Here is a 26,805-nt window from a genome sequence, read left to right as displayed (position 1 = left end):
TAATGTCATGATTAGCCCACAGATATCTTGGCATACTGCAGCTAAGCTCTCTCCCTTCACAGGATGTCATTTCCATATTATTCCTTCCTTTATATAGATGATGCCAGGCACCCAATATCCTCCTCTTTGGTGGTGCCACTAATTATTTCTTTGGACATCCTGCTTCAAAGTGCAACAGTAACTTCCTAAATGTCCTTCTCAGTTTAAGGGCCATTACTACTAATCGTAAGAAATGATAACTATATATGCTCACTCAGATCACTTACTTATCTGAGGGTACACAAAAATGAAAAATGAACCGAGATCTGCTTGATTTGTATATTGCATGCTCTTCTGGTGCCTTGCTATAGGTTACCTAAATCTCTGATGCTAAGTTTTCTCATTTATGAAATCATAAAATATATTTACTCTCCTCATTTTAAGAATACATACAATTGGGAATTAATGAAAATAAAAGTCTGGCACAGAATAATTATTCACTAAGTGATAGCTATTTGGTAGTCAGTTTCATTTAATTACCATCTTTCTGTAATTCTCCATAGTACACCACCAATATACAGCTCATCACAAATTGGGCTATCAAGTTTCGAATGACTGAACACTCATATTGCACCTTGGAGGGGAAACAATGTGTTCTTTACCAACATTAGTTTTACTGCCCAGCTGAGGGGCAACCAAGCCATATCTCTAAAGTTAACAACTGCTCTTTGGCATTTCGTATCTAACTCTTGAGGATAATATTTTTTTAAACTATACTTCCACCGTATTACAAACAACAATAATACTTGCATCTTTTTGTGGCCTGTCACCAATGATGCCAGTAAGCTTAGATTCCTACCTGTAGTTGATGTGACCATTCCATGGAACTAAAGGAAAAGTAATGTTCTCTCTTTTTAAACAAAAATTTTTTCTCCCACTTCCAAACAGGTTTTAAACAGTGATTATTCCTAAGCAATACCTCTTTTTTAATGCACAGAATATTAAACAGGCTAAAAGAAAAAATTAACAGTTTTCCAGTATTCCAGAGCCAGTGCTTTGGTAAAGATGTTGAAATATTTTGAATTTCAATATTCAAATGCATGTAAAGAAATACCTTTTATAGTCTTTTTTTATAGTCTTTTTTTTTTTAATCTACCATATTGTTCCATGTTTTAACAGAATATTTGCTTCACTCCATAAAAGAAAACTACTAAGGAGATAGATAGATTTTTGTATTAATCTAAGCAAAATAAAATACTTTTAACACAGAGGAAAAAATTCCAAACAGAGACAAATGGAAAGTTCCTTACTCTTTTGACGCCTGGGAATATTCACTGGATACAATGCATTTTAAAATGAAAATTTTAATGATGCTCTTATAATACAGTGTTTTGAAATGGCTACAATGTTCCTTCCTACACTAACATGAATAAAAGACAGTTATAAATTCAGACTATCTACTCTAGCCAAATAAAAAAATATCTCAACTGACACACTTTTTGGCGTTTGTTTCCACTAATTATATAGTAGTATATAATAAAAATTTGGACTACATTTTACCTTCAATGTTCCTCCTTTCACCATAACTTTCTGTCTGGCCGGTTGGACTCCAGTCAGTGCAAAAAGCTGAGCCTTAAACACCATTGGAGGTTCATCAGTGTTCAATTCTACACCTTCAAATTTTTCCTTTCCCCATTTCACGGTAACTGCAAGCAAAACCATAATTTTTTTTCATTTATTAAAATAAAAGAACTTCAGACTTAGAAGATCCCCAGGGACCCATTATTTTGGCTTTCAAGAACTAGCTTATGCCATTCCTCTTTACATGCTCAAAATGCTTACCTAATCAGGACTAACTTGAACATAGAAGGTCCTTAATAAAATTTAATTCAATCTAATCCAACTTATTTGATAAATAAAATTAAGCCTTATGAGATGACTGATTTACTAGTCACAAAACTAGTTAGTAAACATTCAAGTGTTCTGAATCCTACTCTAATAATCTCAACAAAATACCACTTTGGAATATTTCCCAGAATAAGGTTCACAGACCTCAAAATGTGTTTAAATAAATAATTATTAAAATCAGTACTTAGTGCGGGAATAGAAAGACTAAAGAAGTCAGAAAGATAACTTGAAAAAATAAAAAAAAATTTTTGGAAAAATAAAGCATATTTAAAACAGGTTAAAGAATACAGATTCTGGATTATAAGAAAAATGGTTCCATGGGAAAATTGAAAGGTTTTGGTTCCTGAGCAAGAGGTAGTCAAATATTAAGAATCTAAAGATACAACTAAATCATTAAAAAACATAGAAATCCTACATCAGTCATTTGGATGGCTATTTAAAAAAAAAAAAAAAAGAGGGGATCCCTGGGTGGCTCAGTGGTTTGGCGCCTGCCTTTGGCCCAGGGCGCGATCCCGGGGACCCGGAGTCGAGTCCCGCATCGGGTTCCCGGCATGGAACCTGCTTCTTCCTCTGCCTGTGTCTCTGCCTCTCTCTCTTTCTCTCTCTCTATCATGAATAAATAAATAAATAAATCTTAAAAAAAAAAAAAAAAGGCAAGAAGAAAATACCAAGTACTGGTGAAAATGGAGAAAAACTGGAACCCTTGAGCATTCCTTATGGGAATATGAAACAGCACAGCCACTGTGGAAAAAAGTATGGTGGTTCCTCAAAAAATTAAACTTACCATATGACTCAAAAATTCCATTTTTAAGTATACATTCAAAAGTGTTAAGCAGGGTCTCAAATATTTGTATACCCGTGTTCATAGTACTCACAAGAGCCTAAAAGATGTGAGCGACCCAAGTTGTCCATCAACAGATAAACGGGTGAACAAAATGTGGTTCAGACATAAAATGGATCTTATTCAGCCTTAAAAAGTAACAAAATTCTTATACATGCTATACAACATAGATAAACCTTGGAGACATTATGCTAACCAAAATAAGCCAGATACAAAAAGACAAAATTTATTAATCCCCTTATGTAAGGTACCTACAGTAGTCAAATTCATAGAGACAGAAAGTGGAATGGTGGTTGTCAGGAGGCTGGGGGGAAGAGGATATGGAGAGTTATTGTTTTATGGGTACACAATTTCAGTGCAGGAACATGAACAAGTTCTACAGGTGAATGCTGATGATGGTCACACAACAATATGAATGTACTTGATACCAAAAAATATAATTTTAAAATGCTTAAAGTAGTACATTTTTGTTAACGTATATTTTACCATATAATTAAAATTTCAATCGGCATCATAGAATAGCTAACTTTTGAAATCCATAAAAATAAGTAAACACAATATACATAGCTCGTTTCCACTGAAAACTTCCTATCTACTCAAATGAGAATCTCACAATTAGCTGTTTTCCTAATAACACCAAAATATGAAAAACTAATCCTTATTCCAAATCTCAATTCCTTCACTAGTTCAATTATTGTGTTTAGCACTCATTAAGCCCAGAACAAGCTCTAGGAAGACTCTATGAACTTAGATTCCAATAAGAGAGAAAAGGGGCAGAAAAGGTCAAAATAATTAACAATATAAATATTATAAATGCCATAGGATCACAGTGGAATGCTTCATGAGTGAAGGATTCCCTGGAAGAAGTGGTAACTTTGGGTTCTAATTATCAACACTGAGTTGAGTCTTAAAAAAAAAAAAAATTTAGCCACTTAAAATATAAGCATATCTGAAAAAGATAAGAAAAACATCAAAAGCATAAAACTGCATCATGTGTTCTGAGATTTGAGTAATTCCCCGAGAGAAGACAAAGAGGCTGAAACTGGAAGGTGGTCGGGGATCAAGTTAAGGAAGATAACAGAAGTCATGTTAAAACATACAGGAGGTTTTGGGCTTTGTGTTATAAAAATGCAAAATCTGTGAAAGGTTTTCATAAAGACCACCTTGGTCTGCTTTGAACATCAGATCACTCTTGCAACAGCTGGGAAAATGGGTCTGAGGTGGGCACAACTGTAATTCTGAAATAAACTAGAACAGAGAATAATACGAGCAAGAGACTAAACCAAAAGAGTATTAGAAATAATGAAGAGGAACCTACCTGAAACTGATCTAGCTGTGTCACCATGAGCAAGTTACTGAAACTTTCTGCTTACCCATCAAAGAGACTTGTACCAGTATCATATGATTATGTTGAAGATTAAAGAAAAGCAACATGTATAAAAACACTGGCTTTGTGCCAGGTATACAGGTGTTCACTTATTTTTACAGCACTTAACCATATACAAACCTATTTAATTCTCTGCTAAAACTCATTGAAATGGTACCTGAAATACTCTCATTTTAATATAGGGGTTTTTGTAGAACCTGAAAACATAAATTCTCAATATGGAGAGGCCAAAGGAGGAAATCTTAAAAATCTACTCCAATTCTCTCATTTTGGAAATAAGGAAAAGATACGATTAAATATTTAAGATAGAACTTAATGTTAAGATAGATAGTTTGGGGAATGTAAGTATTTTTTGAGGGGAACAAAGAGAGGGGTTGGTGTTGTGAGTCCACCAGTGTGTTTAAGTCTAGCATACGCTGGCATTTATTGCTATCAATTAATAACTCTTCCTTTCTACGTTGCGTACATAGACTATTTCAAAGTACCATTCTTCTGTTAATCGTGGCTTTAGGAAGGTTCAGCAATCATTAAAGTATTCAAGATTCTAGGCCATTAAGAATCCACCTCAAGATTAAACATTATTCCTTTGTTTCATATCCTTCTTTGGAAAAAGCTGGATCTTTCATAAAGGAATGATCATGGAGTTAGGTATGGCCAATGAATCACACGCCCACAGCGAACCGAAGTCACCACTTAGGTGCCATTTTGAGTAAGAATCACGACAGCAAGGTCCGTTCACTAGTGAAAATGTGATCGCTGGCCAAGAATACCTTGGGACTGCCTGAAGCAAAATAAAATAAAAACTGTCAATCGCCATTTAAAAGGAAATGACGCCTGCAGGTATTTGTATTCCTCTAAGTCTGAAAGCTAACAGTGCGCTTCAGGAGTGGAAACCCAATACAACGTTTGAGGAAATGAAAACGAAGCAAGAAGTTCACAATCTACCTCTGGATAAAAACTGAAATCGGTACCCAAAAAAGGGGGTGTTTGAGCCAAAGGCGGCAAGGAGTCAGCTGTGGGAAGCCGGCTGAGGTAAAGCCCAAGCACGATGGAGGAAGGCTAAGCCTCCATCCTCCTGTACCTCAGGCTTCCCCCTCCCGGACTCTCCCTTTCCGCAGCTACCACCGAGCCCCGGGCCCGCCCCGGGGGCCTCCGGACACACCCTCACCTCCCCCGGCTCACCAGGACAGCGACAGAAACTATTCTGCAGAGTCACCACTCGCGGAGACGGACTCGCGCTCCCCATCCCCACTCCCGCCCACCGCGCCCAGAAGCCCAGAAGGGACAGCGGTCCCTCGAGCTGCGGAGCTCGCAAACAGCGGGCAGGGAGAAAGCGGCCAGGGTCGTCGCCAGGCAGTCGCCTCCCACCAGGCCGGCCGGCCCCCTCCCCCGCCCCGTCCTCAGCCGGGTGCCAGCCCTGCAGGCCCGGCCTACTCGAGGCCTAAGCGCAGGACCGGACTGCAGGGTGAGGAAGGAGCTCACCGGAATAAAGCGGCATGGCGGCTCGAGAGGCGGCGGCGGCGGCGGCGGCGGCGGCGGCGCAGGAAGGCTGGGCCTGGCAAGGGCGTCGAAGGGAAAGGGACGCGCTGAAGCTGTGGCGGCGGCGGCCGAGGCGGAGGCGCGGTAGTGGCGGCAGCACGGGTGCGACGAGTCTCATTCAAACCGGCCACTGCCGATGACGCAGCAACACGCAGTTTGCCCGCCCGCGGACCCACACGGCGGCTGCAGGAGAAGACCCGGCGCGGAGCAGGGCGAGGCGGGGCCTGGAGGGTGCGGGGCTGAGAGGGGTGGGAGGGAAGCCGCGCGAGGCGGCGGGCGGGCGGGCGGCCGCTGCGCCAGTACAGGTGCGCGCCTGCGCAGTGCGGTGCGGTGCGCTGCGCTGACCGAGCCCACCGCGGAGGGGCCGACCCTGCCCTGCTGCCCGCCCCGCTGCCCGCCCCGCTGGCCGCCCCGCTGGCCGCCCCGCTGGCCCCTGTGCCAGTGCGAACCTGGTGCCCTGCAGCTGCCTTACTTATTTTTTTTTTAAGATTTTATCTATTTATTCATGAGAGACACACACACACAGAGAGAGAGAGAGAGAGAGAGAGAGAGAGAGAGAGAGAGAGGAGCACAGACACAGGCAGAGGGAGAAGCAGGCTCCATGCAGGGAGCCCGACGTGGGACCCGATCCGGGGTCTCCAGGATCACGCCCTGGGCTGAAGGTGGCGCTAAACTGCTGAGCCACCCGGGCTGCCCAGCAGCTGCCTTTAAAAAAAAAAGAAAAAAAAATGTCTCTCTCTTCTTTTTTTGAAAGGACTCGATTGGAGCCAGGCATTTTTTGTTTGTTTGTTTGTTAATATAGCCGGTGGAAGAGCCGAGAGAGGTCTTGCTCCGCCCCTCACCTGGTCAGTCTGCTTACGGATAAAAATTATCCAGCTCTCCCTTTCAGGACTTTGTGACAATATGCGTGTCAAAAGGCGTTGAATACTGCAGAGACAGGCCTGCCCTGATTGTAATGTATTAGTGTTGTTTCTAACAACCGGTTGCGACCCTAGGTTGGATCTAGTAAGGTGGCAGGAAAAAAATGCCCTGTGACAGTCGCGGGGACTTGCGCTCACCTGCCTTGGACCTGTTTCCCCAATCTGGGAAAAAGAGAGAATTCAACTGGATGGTTTCTGAAGCCTCTTCAGAGTCCAGGTTATCATGGGAGAAGCAAATCCAAGCATTCTAGATGAGAAGTAGAGCCTGTAAGTGAAAGGAGAGATTTCAAAGAGATTCAAGTCAAATTTGAGGTGCTTTCTTGCCTTACAGAGGCTTTACAATGATTCCAAATGCTACAGAAGTTTTGAAACTGTCCATATTTCAAGACGTAGATTGTCCCTATTTCAAAACGCTACAACCTGTTTGGAGACCCATTTCATGAATGTACATCAGGAGTCCTACCCTTTGCTACTTCAAGACCTATCATGAGAATGTGATCCAAAATGTGAGGGAAACAACACAATGATGCTGTAGAATATTTTTAAAGTGATATATTAAGTGGAAAGAGTATCAAATTTATTGAGCACTATGATTGCAGGTAATAAAATTAATGGTTATAGATTAAGACTTGTCTGAATCCGGTTGGTACTGGCTGTGTGACCTCTCAACTTCAGTTTCCTTCTCGATGAAATCAAGAATATTATCCACATTACAAGATTCTGACGAAGATTAAATAACCAACTGAACCACCCAGGTGCCCCAAACTTCTGTTTCTTTAATGTCTAGACTATGAACAGAAATCATCTAGTGGATACTCTGGAATTATTTGATGCTGTGAAAACTGGATGTGAGAGCAACCTATTTTTGACTTACTCATTCAATACGCACTCAGAGTCTTCTAGAACAAGTCTGTCTTCAGCTCACACTGACCAACACTTCAGTAAAACTAACTTCTAGCCTTGTTGCAGGATCAAGGACCTGAATTTAAGACAAATGGAACAGAGGGAGGATATGGACCAGTGCTAGCAACTAAAAGGAAGTGTCAAAGGAAATTTGTATAGCTAGCCTTCCCAAATCTCAGCAGGAATTATAGATGATAGCAGCCTTGCCCTGTATACCATATGTTGTTAAGCCCTGGTCTACATGTGTTTAATGCATGCAATCTTCTGCTTAAGGTTGACTTCTTTAAATAATGAATATATTAGTAATATCTTAACCAACATGTTTATAAATAAATAATGTCTGTAAAATGTGGCCAAGTATCAGAAAAGTTTTTAGTTGCTGAACTACCTGTGGTTTCATGCTTAAAATACCCACTCCTCATCTGGCCAGTAGATATTTTATCTAATTTTAAGGTCTTTATTTAATGGTAATTCTTTCATACACACATAAGGCCTCCTCCTACCCCTTTCTATCAAGTACTGTTACATTTAAATGTTTGGTCCTCTTATTCAACAAGTACATATTAAGTGCAAGACACTCAATGTAAAATCTGCGAATACAAAGATGAATCAAAAGTCCTGCCCTCATAAGACTGAGAATCTACTAGGAATATTGAAATATGCACAGATTAGGGGGCACTTGGTTGGCTCAGTCAGTAGAGCATGTGACTCTTGATCTCGGGGTCATGAGTTCAAAGCTCATGTTGTGTATAAAGATTACTTAAAATCTTGAAAAAAAAAGCAAGAAATATGCACAAATTAACTCCATGGCCCTCTGAATTAAAGCTCTTGGCTATAAACAATGGAAGGAATTTATTGGTAGAATATAGGGTAAGCTAATAGAATCGAGAGGAAAACTTGTGAACCAAGCACAGATAATGGATGGGCACCAAGAGATATGGGCAGCAGGGAACATAGGTAAGGTCATGTCACAGAAACAGTCTGGCCACTCTTACCATCACTTCCATAAGTAATTTCTAATTCCTTGTTCACCTCAATCCCTCAAGATTCTGCGTCCTGATCAAGAATATATAATTAGCTAATGATGAGGAAAGGAGTGTCTGGCTCTGCCTCCCGTGTAGACATATTGGGGTATAGGACATTGGATGCCCCAAATGGAAGAGCTGTATATTTGTTTTCTATTGCTGCTTTAACAAATTATCACACATTTACTGGCTTAGGGCAACACAAATGTATCATCTTACTGTTCTGGCAGACAGAATCCAACAGTGGTCTCAATCTTAAGGTGTTAGCAAGACTGTGCTCTTTCCGAAAGCTCTAGGGGAGAATCCAGTTCTTACCTTTCCCAGATGCTAGAGGATGCCCACAGTCCTTGTCTTACTGCCCCTTCTAGCAACCGCATCCCTCCAAACCCTGCTTCCATCCTCATAGCTCTGCCCAGATCTAATCCTCTGCCTCCCTCTTTATAAAGAGGCTGTATTACATTGGTTCCACCTGGATAACCCAGGGTAATCTCATCTTAAAATCCTTAATCACATCTTCAAAGTTCCTTTTGGCATATAAGGTAACATATTCATGGGTTCAGGAGATTAGGACATGGATATCTTTGAGGAAGCATTATTCTGTCTACCATGGACTTCAAAAAAAAAAAAACCCCACCCAAACCAGCAATATCTAATACACTTTCTGGTAGCATCTAAAATTTTTGTAGTCCTATGTTTTGTTTCCTCTATTAAATTATAAACTGGGGGATCCCTGGGTGGCTCAGCAGTTTGGCGCCTGCCTTTGGCCCAAGGCGCGATCCTGGAGTCCTGGGATCAAGTCCGCGTCTGTCTACCATGAATAAATAAATCAATAAATCTTTAAAAAAATAAAAATAAATTATAAACTGGTGGGGAAAAGCCCAGCCGTAAATAATTTGGGGATAAATATATATTATCCAAACTATTTATTTATATATAAATATATATTTATATACATAAAACCCAAATTATTTATGTATCTCATATATACATATATGATATTTTATATATTTGTATATATTTGTACATATAAATATATCCTGGAACAGTACTTTGCCTGTAAAATGTGTTCAATAAGTGTTTCCTAAATGAATGCATGCCCTATTTTGGGATCAACAGATGAGGCCAATTATAGTACGGTGACTCCTATGCTACTAATAACAAAGAGGTCCCGAAATTCAATAGCTCAAAGAAGGTAACAGTTTATGGAAAAGTGAGGGGAAAGCTCTACTTCATGAGGTTGTTCAAAGACAACATTCCACCCAAGAAGTTCTACTACCCCCCAAAGCAAAGTTTAATGCAAATGTAAATCACCTGAGATCTTCTTAAAATGCAGATTCTGATTCAGTAGGTCCTGGATGAAATTTAAGACACTAACAAGCTTTCAGGAAATCACCAGTTTGAGTAATAAGGCGTTGAGGGACTTGTCTTTTTTTACTTGGTTGAAGATGGATTGCAGGCACATTTGAGATTCACCTCCCAAGAAGGAGAACTAGAAGGGGGAAAAAAGCACAGGGCAGCAATCTCCTTTTAAGTGAGAGTAACGAGCAGGATGTGCATAAATCACTTCCAATTCACATTTACAGTTACGTGGCCTAGCTGCATGGAAGTATGGGAAATGCAGTCTGTAACAGGGCAGGGGTATTATTCAAGCTTACACTCTACCATTACCCAAGCAAGAGACAATGGACTTTGATGGAAAACCAGTAATCTCTACGATCCAAATATTGGATTCTTTTGTAAGTAATCTTCAAGCTCATGAAGTTTTCTTAAACTCATGACAAAAATCCTGGGCGTTTAGTTTTCTCACCTATAAAATAAAAATTATATAATCTGTCTCTGGATACTCTTAGTGTTGTAAGATTTAAATCATTAGTTGAGTGCACATATTGAGAATAATGACCAAATAGAGCTGACCTAGAACAGAACAAATACCAGGTGCACTGGTATGTTTATATATCTACCTTCTAGGCCAAGTTCAATTCCAGGAGTTTTAATTAATTGACCCAAAACCAGAAGAAGCAAATGATTTATAATCCTCACTGTCAAAAAGTTGCTTTCAAAAACAAAAGTCTGGGCAGCTTGGGTAGCTCAGCAGTTAGCGCCGCCTTCAACCCAGGGCATGATCCTGGAGACCGGGGATGGAGTCCCGCGTCGGGCTCCCTTCATGGAGCCTGCTTCTCCCTCTACCTGTGCCTGTGCCTCTCTCTCTCTCTCTCTCCTCCCCTCTGTCTCTCATGAATAATAAATAAAATCTTTAAAAAAAAAAGTCTGGCCCAATATTTCCATACCTATACATTCTGCTGCAATTAAACTCAATTATGCTTGAAGAGATTGTGCTTTCTGGACTTTCATTTTCCCCCTCTCTACCTTGGAATCAATTTCTCCCCATTTCCTCTCCACTTCCATACATCTCACCTCCATGATAGGTTTCAAACTTCACAAACTGCAAAGTCTCCTTGAGCAATTGCTTTCTGTATAATTCATTTAATATTTACTATCTTTTTTACATATGTATATAGCAGATATATTTTATCCTTCCAACTAGTCTGTGAATACTTTTTGCACTTCCTTCAGAAATATTTGATGGTTAATTCAATTCGAGAATTTAGGATCATATTGTACTCTGAAGTAGTTAGATCACTAACTGTATATTATCTGCTTCATATCTAGACAGCAGTTACATCCATCTTGTTCATCTCTGTATGCTTGGCATAGACCCAGCATGGAGTAGGTGTCTTACATATTGCTTAATAATACATTACATATGTTGGTGATAGGAATTCAGAGAAGAAATGGAAGCAAGTGGGAGGCAGTTGGGTACAGAAGGATTCTAGAGAAACAGAAAAAAGCAAAACCTCAAAGCAATCACACTCATTAATTTAAGAATTGCTTAATGATTGTCTACTTGTGGGTCTTGCATTGCAGGAGCTCATCGTCTGTCAGAATATGTAGAAAAATATTAAAATAAGTACTAGCTGCATGTAGACGATAGGAAGGAGACTGGCTAGAATAAGTAGAAGCCATATGCACAGGGCGGTGGCAATAGATAATGTGGGGTGGGTAGTACGGGATGTGATTATAGAGAGCCTGAGTGCCCAGATAAAAAGTTTGGTCTCAGCTAAGTGGGATTTTCTATCTTCTCAAAGCCACTAGTTACCAAAACAAGAAAAGTAATTTTGAAATTTTCATATGCTAGACTTTCCCATATTATCTCTCATTCCAAAGCAATGATCTAACCTGTCAAGGATTCTTATATAGGGATACACACATGTGTATCAGGGCAGAAAAGCCTCTGTACTGTTTTCTACTTTTACAACTAGTAAGGTAATATATGTACAAGGTTTAAAATTCCAGCAGTAACAGGAAAATATTTAGAGAAGGATAAAACTCCTCTCCTCATCCCATCCCCAAACCTACTTCTCACAGGTAACTGACTTTAACCTTTTATGATTTTAGAACTTCCTGGTTGTCACCTCCATAATTCTAAATAATATACTTAAATTATTTTTTGTTTATTTATCAAGTTTAAGCAATACCTATTAATCCCCCTTGTAAAACATAAAGATATAGCTTTTTATAAGATATCTACCTCCTCTTCCTCTTCTCCCTCCTTCTCCCAATTTTTATAGATATAAATTGTAGTTCTTTTATTGGTTACTTTGAAATTTGTAACCTACTTAAACTTCCATTTCTTGTTTCATGAGACCTTAGACTGCTTCTTGACTGCAACAGTATCAGATAAGGAAAGTAGAATTTCTGGCTTCCCATGGGGAGCCTTTGTATCTCCCCTTTCATATTCCAGTATCTTCCAGCTATACTGCACTCTTGCATAGTAAAAGATTATCAACAATAGAAACTAAGAATACCATGGCATCAATTGGTCACTTTTTTTCTGTTTTAAATATCAACATACAGCCTGAAGTTCATTTTACCGATTGACTAGTGCATCTGAAAGTATGAATTTTTACTGTATTCTCTTTAATAAATCAACAATAAGGTAAATAATGATTTTCATATCATGTAATTTGGAGGATGATTTCTGGAACACTGAAGCAGAAAATCAAAGTGAAAAACTGGGCAGTAGTAACAGAAACAATGGTATAAAATTGCTCATTTGCTCTCAAGTGTTTTCTTGGTATGACAGGATATACTGTCAAAAAATCACAGTGGTGTTCTTGTTTTCCTACTAGCGACTCACCTGGGAACCATGGCAACAAAACGAAAAATTTTTCTTCTCCAAGAAACCTACACATATTTTCACAAAGATTGGTGGTAGGTGATGTGTTTGGGAGGGAAACAAGGGAAAATATGTGGACACCTCCCAAAGAAAAACAGACTCTTTTAAATCATGTATTTTCATTCCCAATTTATTTTTGATCCTCACACTCAGATTTCCTTGATTCCACAGAAAAGTTCACCATGTTCATGCTAAAATTTCTTGTAGTAATCATCCCCATATGTTATTTTCCACCATATGCCTACTTATCAAATCCGTTTTATGGTTTTTACTTTTTTTTTTTAAGTATAAATTTTGCCAAAATTTCCTGGTCTTCCCCGTGGAGAACCAGAGCAATCAGTAGCTATGAAGAACATGTGTTGCTTTTGCCTTGCCTTTGTTGGAAAGAGCAGTCTGATTTTTTCTTTAAAAACCAACCCTTCCTCCCCTCTCAGTGCACCTGATATGCGTGAGCCTGATCCCTCATGACCTGGTATCACCAATCAGAACACTGCTTCCCTCTGCCACAGTGATGGGCTCAAGGATAAACATATGACTCAAGCGGTGAGAGGATTCCCAGGTCCCTGGAATGATAAGGCTTTTGGCTGAGATATTACACTTCTAGAATGTAAGCCTGGTGCTTCAGGGACTATGTGAGTAGAAGGTCAACCCACAGGAGAAAATAGCTAAAGATACAAGGATCCTGATAACATCATATAAACCCCCTGGATTCATGGTCAAAGCTAACTTTTCCACTAACCTGTTTAATTATGTGAGTCAATTCATTTCATTTCCTTTAGCCAGCTTGGGTTTAGGTTTTCTATTTGCAGCCAGAGGATTCCTTATACAAAAGCATATGTTGTAAGCATGATATCCTAACACAAGTTTCAGCTTTACATTTTTTCCCCACATACTTTTAAAGATTTTCTGTAATTATGTTTTATGTACTGAATGATACTATGTACGATACCATGTACTCTAACTTATTAAGACTCTCACCATTTTAATAACTCAGTGTTGGAAACAAAGCTATTTGTGGCAGAAGAGGGATTCAACTATGAGCTGGGAGACTTAGTTCTATTTTGTGTCTAATTGCAATTTAGGACATGGACATGTTGCAATTTCCTCCCTGGATATTAATACAATAAGTAGCTTGAGTTGGACTGTCTCTAAGGCACTCCCAACATAAAAATTTTGTCACTCTAAGATATGTAGCCTGATGTGGAAAAATGGAAAATATTATATTTAAATAGGAAGTAGATAAGAAAAAACATGTTCTTCCAGTTCTTTCAGTGAAACTGGATATTAATTGACGTATAAAAACTTTGACTTTTGGTTAAAGAAAAAATTGTGATAGGATATATTATTGTTCCCCAATATTTCCTGCCCTTTCCTACCGCAATATTATGTATTCTCATCCCCTTAATGGCAGGTTTGGCCTTATGACTTGCTTTGGCCATGGATGTGTTTTGTCTGGGCAGAAGAGTTCACTCATGGGTCACGTGTTCTCTTTTCTTTTGCCTTGATGATCAGCGATGTTCCAGATAGAGGGTGCTCCATCACCCCGGGTTCCAGAGTGAATAGGATGTGTAACAAAGCTGCTGCTGGCCCATAATGGACATGTAGTGCAAGAGAAAAATAAACCTTTGTTTTTATAAGCCACTGAGATTTGGGGAATTGTTTGATACCACGGCATAATCTAGCTTCTCCTGACTAATGGTGTAATGGTGATGAGGCAAAAACTGTATTACGATGGTTATGCAGACACTAAAGATTGTAAACCATATTCATAAACACATTCATTTGATTTGTTATACATACAGAACATAGAGTCAGGGTAATTATAATCTAATTATGTCTAAGATTGAGGCTAGCACTGTATTAATACAGAAAATTCAATCATTTTTTTCTCCAAATTTTTCTAAAATTAGTGGATTAGATGTCAATTGCATTACTTAATAGTAAAAATAAATGGCCTGCAATAGTGCCAGAATCATAAAGGAGCCACAAGTATAGAAGGTCAGTAACAGGAAGCTTCTTTAAGCCTGAATTGATTTTCCTTTGAGAGAGAGAGAGAGAGAGAGAGGCAGAGACACAGGGAGAGGGAGAAGCAGGCTCCATGCACCGGTAGCCCGATGTGGGATTCGATCCCGGGTCCCCAGGATCGCGCCCTGGGCCAAAGGCAGGCGCCAAACCGCTGCGCCACCCAGGGATCCCCTGAATTGATTTTATGTGAAAAGAAATTGCAATAGAAAAAAGAAACAACAATTTTAAAAATGAGACTGAAAAAAATTTAAAAAGTGTGGTTGATGGTTAGGTGGAAGCTGTGAAATCCTGAGACTTAAACCATAAGTGATTATATAAATCCCCTCAGAAATTGGAAAAGAGGGGGATGCCTGGGTGGCTCTGTAGTTGAGCATCTGCCTTAGGCTCAGGGTGTGATCCTGGGGTCCTGGGATGAAGTCCTGCATCAGGCTCCCCACAGGGAGCCTGGTTCTCCCTCTGCCTATGTCTCTGGCTCTCTCTCTGTGTCTCTCATGAATAAATAAATAAAATCTTAAAAAAAAAAAGAAATTGGAAAAGAGGTTAAAAATGCCATCTAGACCTGAAGCAATTACAATAAATTGTGTTCTAATGTGTGTAAAACTAAATTGTAATTTCCTTTTAGATTCTAAAAGATTATATTAAACACACATAATTAGTATACCTGAGGCCAATAAAAATAGAGAATACTATGTCAAGGGGCATTATTAAGGGATGAGTTACAGATTGTGGGCAAATTTATGTGTAATGTTCTGAGGTAGGGAGTAGACTATATTAAAAAAAACTATCCCATAATGAAGGTTTTTTTTTTTTTTACACCACTGGTGTCTGGTGATCTTGAAAATATTTTCCTTGAAAATAAAACATGAATATTGAGATAAAATTAATGGTTGTCTAGGATTTCTAAATTAGAACCCTAAAATTAGTAATAATGAGATAAGGCTCCCTGTCTAACCATGAGGACCTTCAGAGAATGTCTGATGCATTACATCTACATCCTAACTACCTCTGAAATACATTTCTCTTTTGGCCAACTCTAATCCAATATCGTAAGGGCATGGAAATATGGAAACCATAGTTCTAGTATAAAACCACGCTGACACAACACAAAACCACAGGTAAACTTTTAGAATTTATTGCATTGTACTTTCCATGTCTGTACATAAGAATCTATTTCAGTTTTTATCATGTGCATACAGAATTTGATGATTCAGGTGTTAATAAACTAAGATGTTTTGATTTTAATTTTTTTACTATGACAAAGGCAATGATAGAAATTGCCACATGACATACTCAAAATATAAGAAGTGTAGCATTTGCTTTGTTATATACAATAACATCTACATATAGGTATATCTCCAAAACACTGCAAGTTCAGTTCCAGTACACTGCAATAAAGCCAGTATTGCAATAAAATAAATAATTCAATAAATAAAGTTCAAATGAACTTTTGTTTCCTCATGCATATAAAACTTATGTTTACACTATATTGTAGTTTACTAAGTGCACAATAGCATTATGTCTGAAAAAAAACAATGTACATACCTTTATTTTAAAATTTGTCATTGTTAAAAAAATACTGACCATTATGTGAGCTTTCAGTGAGTCATAATCTTTTTTGCTGGGGAAGGGTCTTGCCTCCATGTCTTGGCTGCTAACTGGCCAGTGTGGTGGTTGCTAAAGGTCAGATGGCTGTGGTGATTCTTAAAATAAGACAACAGTGAAGTTTGCCTCATCAATTGACCCTCTTCCTCTCATGAATGACTTCTCTGTAGCATGAATACTGTTTGATAGCATTTTGCTCACAAAACTTCTTTCCAAACTGCAGTCAGTGCTCTCAAACTCTACCACTGCTTTCTCAACCAAGTTTATGAAATATTCTAAATCCTTTATTGTCATCTCTACAATCTTCACAGCATTTTCACCATGAGCAGTTTCCATGTCAAGAAACCACCTTCTTTGCTCATGTACTAGAAGCAACTCTTCATCTACTCAAGTTTTATCATGAGATTGCACAATTCAGTTACATCCTCAGGCTGGTCTCCTAATTCTAGTTCTCTTGCTATTTCCACCACATCTGCAGTGACTTCTTCCCCTGAAGTCTTGAACTTCTCGAAGTTATCCATGAGGGCTAGAATCAACTTCTTCTAACTTCCTACTAATGTGCATATGTTTATCTCTTCCCATGAATCATGAATATTCTTAGTGGTATCTGGGATGGTGAATCCTTTCTAGAAGGTTTTCAATTGACTTTGCCCAGATGCATCAGAAGAATTCCATGTTACCTATGGCCTTATGAAATATATTTCTTAAATCATAAGACTTGAAAGACAAAATTACCTTTTGATCCATGGGCTACAGCATGGATGTTGAGTTAGCAGGCATGAAAACCACATTCATCTCATTGTACATCTCCATCAGAGCTCTTGGGTGGCCAGGTGTATTGTCAACGAGCAATAGTATTTTGAAAGAAATCTTTTTTCTGAGAAATAGGTTTCAGCAGTGGGCTTGAAATATTCAGTCAACCATTTGTAAATAGATGTGGTATCATCTAGGCTTTGTTGTTCCATTTATAGAGCATAGGCAGAGTAAAGTTAGCTTAATTCTTAAGGGCCCTAGGATTTTCAGATGGCAAAGGAGCAGTAGCTTCAACTTAAAGTCACCAGCTGCATTAGAGAGAGCCAGCCTGTCCTCTGGAGCTTTGAAGCCAGGCATTGACTTCTCCTCTCTAACCGTGAAAGGCCAAGATGGCATCATCTTCCAATAGAAGGCTGTTCCATCTATATTGAAAATCTATTGTTCAGTGTATATTCAGTAATGACCTTATTTAACTAGAGTTTCTGGATCACTTGCTGCAGCTTCTCCATCAGCACTTGCTGCTCTACTTTGCACTTTGATGTCATGGAGATGACTTCTTTCCTTAAATGTTATGAACTCCCCTCTGCCAGTTTCAGACTTTTCGCCTGCAGCCTCCTCACCTCTCTCAGCTTTCATGGAATTGAAGAGAGTCCAGCCTTGCTCTGGATTAGGTTTTGGCTTAGGGCAATGTTGTGGCTCATTTGATCTCTCCAGATCACTCAAACTTTCTCCATCTCAGCAATAAGGCTGTTTTGCTTTTTTATAATTCATGTGTTCACTGGATTAGCGCTTTAAATTTATTTCAACAACCTTCCCTTTGCATTCACAGCTTGGCTGTTTAGCACAAGAGGACTAGCTTTCAGCCTATGTCTGCTTTTGACATGCCTTCCTCATTAAACTTAATCATTTCTAGCATTTATTGTGAAGTACGAGACTTGTGTCTCTTTTCACTTGAACACTTAGAGGCCATTGAGGGTTATGAATTGGTCTGATTTCAATATTGCTGTATCTTAGGAAATAGGTTTGAGAAGAGGGAGAGAGATAAGGGGAAGTCCAGTCAATGAAGCAGTCAGAACACACACACTTTATTTATTTATTATTTTTAAGTGATCTCTACCCCCAAGGTGTTGCTCAAACTCATGACTCCGAGATCAAGAGTCACATGCTCTACTGACTGAGCCCACCAGGTGCCCCAAACACAATTATTGATTAAGTTGGCCATATTACGTGGTGCCCCCAAACAATAACAATAGTAATATCAAAAATCACTGAAAGAAACTCACTTATCACAGAACGCCATGACAAATATAATAATAATGAAAAAAGTTTGAAATACTGTGAAAATTGCCAAAATGTGACGCAGAGATATGAGGTGAGCAAATACTGTTGGAAAAATGACACTGATAGAATTGCTTGATGTAGGGTTGCCACAGACCTTCAATTTGTAAAAAAAAAAAAAAAAAAAAAAAAAAAAAACGCAATGTCTGTGAAGTGCAATAAAATGAGTTATGCCTGTACATATTCTCCTATTTCTCCTGTTTTCCAAAGTAGGTAAAACATTTAATATTACTACAATGCCCATTTCTTCCAGTTTTCACTGGTTGTCTTGGTATGACTAAGCCCCTTTCTCTTTCAAAATATCTCAGCTTGAACAATTTATGGGTCACTCCACTATGTCATTATTTGGGTCTTTGCCCATCTCCACTAGATGGCACTGGAATCCAGGAGCTTATCTTGATCCAGGAAGATGGCAGGCATCTGGAATTTAATCTACAGAGGTTACCCCAAAACTGCTAATTCTTCTGTTACCCAGTTTAGATGCTACCGTTGAAACTATCCCCAGAACTGGGCTCTCAATGGCCAACCCTTGATACTCACACAGCCATCCATGTACAATCCCCATATGAGATCCATATGGGGTCCTGGACCTTCCTTAGGCTCCTTCTCACCCTCTCCACCTTCCTTCCCAATCTTAGATTAGCTTAGAACACCTCCAGCTTCCCTTAATTTACAGCACCAACTTTCATTGTTTCTCCTTTATACCATCCAACTGAATTCTCCTTTAGGGACACAGACTAGTCAAGATAAAGCCTGGGTTAGAATTATGTTCTGGGGGACCCTAAAGCACAAATGTAATGATGAGGGGACACTAATACCTTGGTAATGTACTTTTACACTGTGTTAAATTTCCTATGTATGTATATCTTGGTGCATATGTATAAGCATTTCAATGGGATCAATTTATAGAAGTGAAATTCCCTATCAAAAGGCACATACATATTTTAAGCCACGTTATTCAGGTGTGATTGATATGGAAAAAGCTGTACATATTTAATGTATACAACTTGATGAATTTGGAGATGAGTATATATCCATGAAACCATTACCACAATTAATGCCATAAACGTATCCCTCACTTCCAGAAGAGTCTTCTCACCCTCTTTATGTGGTATGTGTCATAAGAACATCATAAGATCTACTGTCTAACCAAAATTTTAAGTATACAATTCAGTATTATTGACTATCAATACTATGCTGAACAGTAGATCTCTCGGATGTATTCACCTTGCATAACTGCAACTTTGTACCCTTTGACCAACACATTCTCATTTCCTCTTCTCAGATTCTGGTAGCCATCATTCTATACTTTGCTTCTATGCGTTTAACTATTTTAGATTCCTCCTATAAATGGGATAATGTAGTATTTGTTCTCTGGTGTCTGGCTTATTTCAGCTACCATAATGTTCTCCAGGCTCATTCATATTATCACAAATGGCAGGATTTTCTTCTTCTTTTTTTTAAGATTTTATTTATTTATTCATGAGAGACAGAGAGAGAGAGAGAGAGAGAGAGAGGCAGAGGGAGAAGCAGGCTCCATGCAGGAAACCCAATGTGGGACTCAATCCTGGGTCTCCAGGATCACGCCCTGGGCCAAAGGCAGGCGCTAAACTGCTAAGCTACCCAGGGATCCCAATTTTCTTCTTTTAAATGGCTGAAAAACATTCCATTGTATGTACATGCTACATTTTTTGTATCCATTCATCCACTGATGGACACTAAGGTTGCTTCCATGCCTTCATCATTATGAACAATGCTACAGGTGAACATGGAAATGCAGATATCTCTTAAAGATACTAATTTCAATTCTTTGGATATATATCCAGAAGCAGAATTATTTGGATCATATGATATTTCTATTTTTAATTTTTAAAGAACTTTCATACTATTTTTTATAGTCGCTTCACTAATTTACACAACAACCAACAGTGTACAAAGGTTCCCTTTTCTCCACATCCTCACTGACACTTGTTATCTCTTTTTTTTTTAAGATTTTATTTATTTTAGAGAGAGATAGGAGAGAGCAAGAGTCAAGGGAGGGGTAGAGGGAGAGGGACAGAGAATCTCAAGCAGACTCCACACTGAGCATGGAGCCCAACTCGAGGCTTGATCTCACAACTCTGAGATCATGACCTGAACTGAAATCAAGAATCTGACACTTAACCAACTAAGTCACCCAAGTGCTCCCTCTCTTCTTTTTTTAATAATGGCCATCCTAACAGATGTGAGGTGATATCTCATTGTGGTTTTAATTTGTGTTTCCCTGATGATTAGTGATGTTGAGTACCTGTTGGCCATTTATATATCTTCTTTGGAGAAACATCTATTCAGATCCCTTGTCCATTTAAAAAATCAAGTTATTTGTTTTTTTTCGCTATTATATGAGTTCCTAATATTTCTTGACTATTAAACCTTCATCAGATATATATGGTTTACAAATATTTCCTTCTGTTCCATAGGTTGTCTTTTACTTTGTTGATTGTCTCCTTTTCCGTGCAGAAGCTTTGGTTTGATGTAATCCCATTTGTCTATTTTGCTTTTGTTGCCTGTTACAATGCCTACATTGCATATGTAGATTCCTTTGGATTGTATGTACATTTTAATAACAAAGATTTTTTCAATCCAGGACATAAAATGTATTTTCATTTATTTGTGCCTTTAAAAATTTCCCTTATCAATTTTTTTAAGATTTTATTTATTTATTCATGAGAGACACACACAAGGAGAGAGAGAGAGAGAGAGAGAGAGAGAGAGAGAGGCACAGAGACACAGGCAGAGATTGAAGCAGGCTCCACACCGGAAGCCCGACTTGGGACTCGATCCTGAGTCCACCAGACCATGCCATGGGCCAAAGGCAGAGCTAAACCACTGAGTCACCCGGGCTGCCTGTTATCAATGTTTTATAGTTTTCAGTGTACACATCTTTTACTTCTTGGTTAAGTTTATTCCTAAATATGTTATTCTTTTTGATGCTTTTGTTAATGGGATTGTTTTGATTTAGATATCTTGATTCATTTCTCTGGTTAAAACTTCTAGTACAGGGACGCCTGATTGGCTCAGTGGTTGAGCATCTGCCTTTGACTCAGGGCATGATCCTGGGGTCCTGGGATTGAGTCCTGCATCCGGCTCCCTACGAGGAACCTGCTTCTCCCTCTGCCTGTGTCGCTGCCTCTCTGCGTCTCTCATGAATAAATAAATAAAATCTTAAAAAAAAAAACAAAAACACCCCTTCTAGTACTATGTTAAATAGAAGTGTCAAGAGGTGGCATCCTTGTCTTATCTTGATCTTAGAGGAAAAGCTTTCAGTTTCTTACCATTGAGTATGATGTTCATGGTGGATTTTTCACATGTAGCATTTTTTCTTGAAGTAAATTTCTTCTATCTTATTGGAAATTTCTATCATAAAATAGTGTTTAGTTTGGTCAAATTCTTTGTTGGCATCTATTGAGATCATCATGTGATTTTTATCCTTCATTCTTTTAATGTTATGTATCACATTGATTGATTTGCATATGTTGAACTATCCCTGCATCCCAAGGATAAATTATGTATATCTTTTTAATGTGCTATTGAGGGGGATCCCTGGGTGGCTCAGCGGTTTGGCGCCTGCCTTTGGCCCGGGGCGCGATCCTGGAGACCCGGGATCGAATCCCACGTTGGGCTCCCTGCATGGAGCCTGCTTCTCCCTCCTCCTGTGTCTCTGCCTCTCTCTCTCTCTGTCTATCATAAATAAATAAATAAATCTTAAAAAAAATAGTGTGCTATTGAATTCTATTTTCTAATATTTTGTTAGGGATTTTTCAATCTATGTTCAGCAAGAATATTGGCTTTTTTCTTTTCTTGCGGTGTCTTTAACTGGCTTCAGTATCAGGGTGATGCTGGTTTTGTAAATTTTGAAGCGTTTCCCCTTCTTCAATGTTTTGGAACAAGCAGTTTAAGATGGATTAGTATTATTCCTCCTTAAATATTTGGTAGAATTCAACTGTGAAGCCATCTGGTACTGGGATTTCCTTTTTTGGGAAGCTTTTTATTACTGATTCAACCTTATTTGTTATTGGTCTCTTCCAGGTTAATATTTCTTTTTGATTCAACCTTGGCACATTATTTGTCTCTAAGAACTTATCAATTTCTTCTAGATAATCCACTTTGTTACAAATAATTGTTTATAATAGTCACTGATTTTTTTTATGTGATTCATTAGTTGTAATATATCCTGTTTAATTTCTAATTATATCTATTTGAGTGTTTTCTTTTTTCTTTGTCTGGCTAAGGGCTTGTCTTTTTTTTAGGGCTTGCCTTAAAAAAAAAATTCTATTTTAAGTAATCTCTACACCTAACATGCAGTTCAAACTCACAACCCTGAGATCAAGAGTCACATGCTCTACTGACCAAGCCAGTCAGGCACCCCCTTATCTTTATGACCTTTTTCAGAAAACCAACCCTTGGATTTTGTAAAATTTGGTGTTGTTTTTCTAGTTTCTATTTCATTTATTTTTGGTCTAGTCTTTATTATTTCTTTTCTTCTGCTAACTAGGCCTGGTTTCTCCCTTTTTTATAAGTTCCTTGAGGTGTAAAGTTAGCTTATTATTTCAGAGCTTTCTTCTTTTTTAATGTAGGAATTTGTCACCGTAAAATTCCCGCTTACTACTGTTTTCATTGCATCCCACAATTTTGGGTATGTTGTTTTCTTTTTTGTTTTCTCATGGTATTTTCTAATTTCCCTCTGATTTCTTCTTCTTTGACCCAATGGTTATTCAAGAGTGTGTTACCTAATTTTCATATATTTATGAATTTTCCCATATTCTTGCATTATTATTTTATTTATTTATTCACGAGAGACACAGAGAGACACAGGCAGAGACACAGACAGAGGGAGAATCAGGCTCCATGCAGGGAGCCTGTGAGGGACTTGATCCCAGATCCTGGGATCACACCCTGAGCTAAAGGCAGATGCCCAACTGCTGAGCTACCCAGGCATCCCTTTCTTGCATTATTAATTTCTAGTTTAATTCCATTGTGTTTGAAAAAAATATTTGGGATTATTTCAATCTTGCTAAATTTGTTAAGATTTGTCTTTTCACATGAGATCTCTCCTGGACAAAGTTCTGAGTGTACTTGAGAAGAGTGTGTATTCCACTGCTGTTGGATGAAGTGTTCTGCATATATCTATTAGGTCCATCTAGTCTATAATGTTATTCAATTCTGCTGTTTCCTTATTGATTTTCTGTCTGGATGTTATACTCATAAAGAAAATGGGGTATTGAAGTCTCCTACTATTACTGTATTGCTGTCTATTTCTCCCTTCACATTTGTTAATGTTTGCGTTATATATTTATTTTTTTAAAGATTTTATTTATTTATTTATGACAGAGAGACAGACAGACAGAGACACAGGCAGAGGGAGAAGCAAGCTCCATGCAGAGAGCCTGACGTGGGACTTGATCTCGGGTCTCCAGGATCATGCCCTGGGCTGAAGGCAGCGCTAAACCGCTGAGCCACCCGGGTTGCCCCTGCTTTATATATTTAGATGCTCTGATGTTGAGTGTATACATATTCATAATTGTTATATCTTCCAGTTGAATTGACATTTTATCATTATATAATGATAATGACTATCTTTGTCTCTTGTTAATTTTTGACTTATATCTATTTGTCTGATATAAATATAGCCACCCTGCTTTCTTTTGGTTACAATTTGCATGGAATATACTTTTTCATCCCTTGATTTTTAGCCATTGTGTGTCTTTTTTAAAGATTTATTTATTTACTTTGAGAGAGAGAAAGAAAGAACAAGTGGGGAACAGCTCTATAGTTTCAGGGCAGAGGGAGACAGAGAGAGAGCATCTCAAGCAGACTCCTCACTGAGTGTGGAGCCCCACATTGGGCTCAATCACAGGACCAGGAGATCATGATCTGAGCCATCGAGAGATGAATGGATAAAGAAGATGTGGTATATGTATACAATGGAATATTACTCAGCCATTAAAAACGACAAATACCCACCATCTGCTTCAACGTGGATGGAACTGGAGGGTATTATGCTGAGTGAAATAAGTCAATCGGAGAAAGACAGACATTATATGTTCTCATTCATTCAGGGAATATAAAAAATAGTGAAAGGGATTATAAGAGAAAGGAGAATAATGAGTGGGAAATATCAAAGAGGGAGACAGAAATGAGAGACTCCTAACTCTGGGAAATGAACAAGGGGTAGTGGAAGGGGAGGTGGGCGGGGGTTGTGGTGACTGGGTGATGGGCACTGAGGGGGGCACTTGACAGGATGAGCACCTGGTGTTATGCTGTATGTTGGTAAATCAAACTCCAATAAAAAATAAATTTATAAAAAAAATAAAAATAAATAAAAAAATAAAGCTGATAACCAAACTTCAGTTGCATACAAAAACTACACTTTTAGGTCATACATACACACTTTATTTTTGGTATTATTGTTATTGATGTCATAATTTATATTTTTTAATTATGTATATATTAACAGATGTTTTATAGTTATTTTTAACACTTTTATCTATTAACTTCTGTACTAGGGTTAGAGGTGACTTATGTACCATCATTACAGTATTACATTATTCTGTGTTTATCTATATATTTACCTTTACCAATGAGATTTTTTACTTATTTATACTTTTAAAAATATTTTATTTATTTATTCATTCATTCATCCATTCATTCATTTGATAGAGAGACAGAGAGAGAGAAAGCATGAGCAGAGGGGAAGGGGCACACAGGAAGAGGGAGAAGCAGACGCCCTGTTGAGCAGGGAGCCTGACATGAGGCTCAGTCCCAGGATCCTGTGATCCTGACCTGACCTCAGCTGAAGGCAGATCTTTTTTTTTTTTTTTTTTTTTTTTTTATTTTTTTAATTTTTTTTTAAAGGCTTTTTATTTATTTACGATAGTCACAGAGAGAGAGAGAGAGGCAGAGACATAGGCAGAGGGAGAAGCAGGCTCCATGCACCGGGAGCCCGATGTGGGATTCGATCCCGGGTCTCCAGGATCGCGCCCTGGGCCAAAGGCAGGCGCCAAACCGCTGCGCCACCCAGGGATCCCTGAAGGCAGATCTTAACTGACTGAGCCACCCAGGCCCCTAGCAGTGAGATTCATACATTCATATACTTTTGTTTGCTCTTTAGTATCATTTCATTTCAACTTGAGGAACTTTCTTTGACACTTCTTGTAGGATATGAACTCTTGTAGGATATGAACATATCACTAGATATGTTATCTAGTGATAACAAAGTTACTCAGTGTTATTTGGGAGAACCTTTATCTCTTGTTTTTTAAAGAACAGTTTTGTCAGGTATGGTATTCTTGGTTGGCAGTTTGTCGTTATTTTCGTCGTTTGAGTACTTTGAATCCTACTCTCTCATGACCTGCTAGGTTTATGCTGAGAAATCTGTTCATGGTCTTATGAGCGTTCCTTATAGGCAACGAACTGCTTTTTCCTTGCTGCTTTCAAAATTCTCTCCTTGTGTTTCACTTGTGACAATTGAATTATAATGTGTCTCAGTGTAGACCTCTTCCAGTTTACCTATATTATGGTTTTTGAGCTTCATGCATCTAGATGTCTATTTCCCTCCCTATATTTGAAGAGTTTCCAATGTTATTTCTTAATTTAAATTTTTTTTTTTTATTTAAGTTTCTCCCGCAAGCTCCTCGGCCCGGACCCTCGTGGGAAGGGTGCAATCTCTAAACTGGAGTGGGGTCGAGGTAGGCCGGCACCCGCTTCCGACTTCTGGTGCCGCCGGCCTCAGGACCAGAACCTGAAGGACTTAGCGGGACGGCTGCCTCCGGGCCGCTGAAGCTGCTGCTGGGGGCCGGCGCCGTGGCGCCCGGCGTGGGCGAGTCGGTGTTCGCCGTGGAAGGCGGGCGCAGAGCCATTTTCTTTAGTCGGATCGGTGGCGTGCAGCAGGACTCCACACTGGCCGAGGGCCTTCACTTCAGGATCCCTGGTTCCAGTACCCCATCATCTATGACATTCGGGCCAGACTGCGAAAAATTTCCTCCCCCACAGGCTCCAAAGACCTGCAGATGGTGAACACCTCCCTGCGAGGGCTGTCTCGACCCAATGCTACGGAGCTTCCCAGTATGTCTCAGCGCCTGGGGCTGGACTACAGGAGCGAGTGCGCCGTCCATGGCCAACGAGGTGCTGAAAGGCGTGGCCGCCAAGTTCAGTGCCTCGCAGCTGATCACCCAGAGGGCCCAGGTATCCTTGTTGATCCGGCGGGAGCTGACGGAGAGGGCCAAAGACTTCAGCCTCCTCCTGGATGACGTGGCCGTCACAGCGCTGAGCTTTATTTCCCCAAGGTCATGACTGAAACTGAAGGCAGA

At 39.1% G+C, this 26,805-nt stretch overlaps 1 protein-coding gene and 1 pseudogene across 2 annotated transcripts in view; one reads left to right on the top strand and one right to left on the bottom strand.

The window, feature by feature from the left end:
- The window catches only part of USP14 (ubiquitin specific peptidase 14), a 44,648-nt gene extending 38,732 nt beyond the window's left edge, over nucleotides 1-5,916 (bottom strand). For both annotated transcript variants that reach the window (XM_055324619.1, XM_055324620.1), the window contains exons 1-2: nucleotides 5,598-5,916; nucleotides 1,540-1,685 (exon numbers count right to left, since the gene is read on the bottom strand). In XM_055324619.1, coding sequence (XP_055180594.1) covers nucleotides 1,540-1,685; nucleotides 5,598-5,772 — 321 coding nt within the window. In that variant the 5' untranslated portion in view covers nucleotides 5,773-5,916. The remainder of the gene's footprint in view (nucleotides 1-1,539; nucleotides 1,686-5,597) is intronic.
- On the top strand, nucleotides 5,791-26,788 carry LOC129508666 (prohibitin-2-like; annotated as a pseudogene).
- The last annotated feature ends 17 nt before the right edge of the window (nucleotides 26,789-26,805 follow it).

This window comes from Nyctereutes procyonoides, unplaced genomic scaffold (genome assembly GCF_905146905.1).
Source record: "Nyctereutes procyonoides isolate TBG_1078 unplaced genomic scaffold, NYPRO_anot_genome, whole genome shotgun sequence".
Classification (NCBI taxonomy): Eukaryota; Metazoa; Chordata; class Mammalia; order Carnivora; family Canidae; genus Nyctereutes; species Nyctereutes procyonoides.
This window is presented reverse-complemented; position numbering and strand designations above follow the sequence as displayed.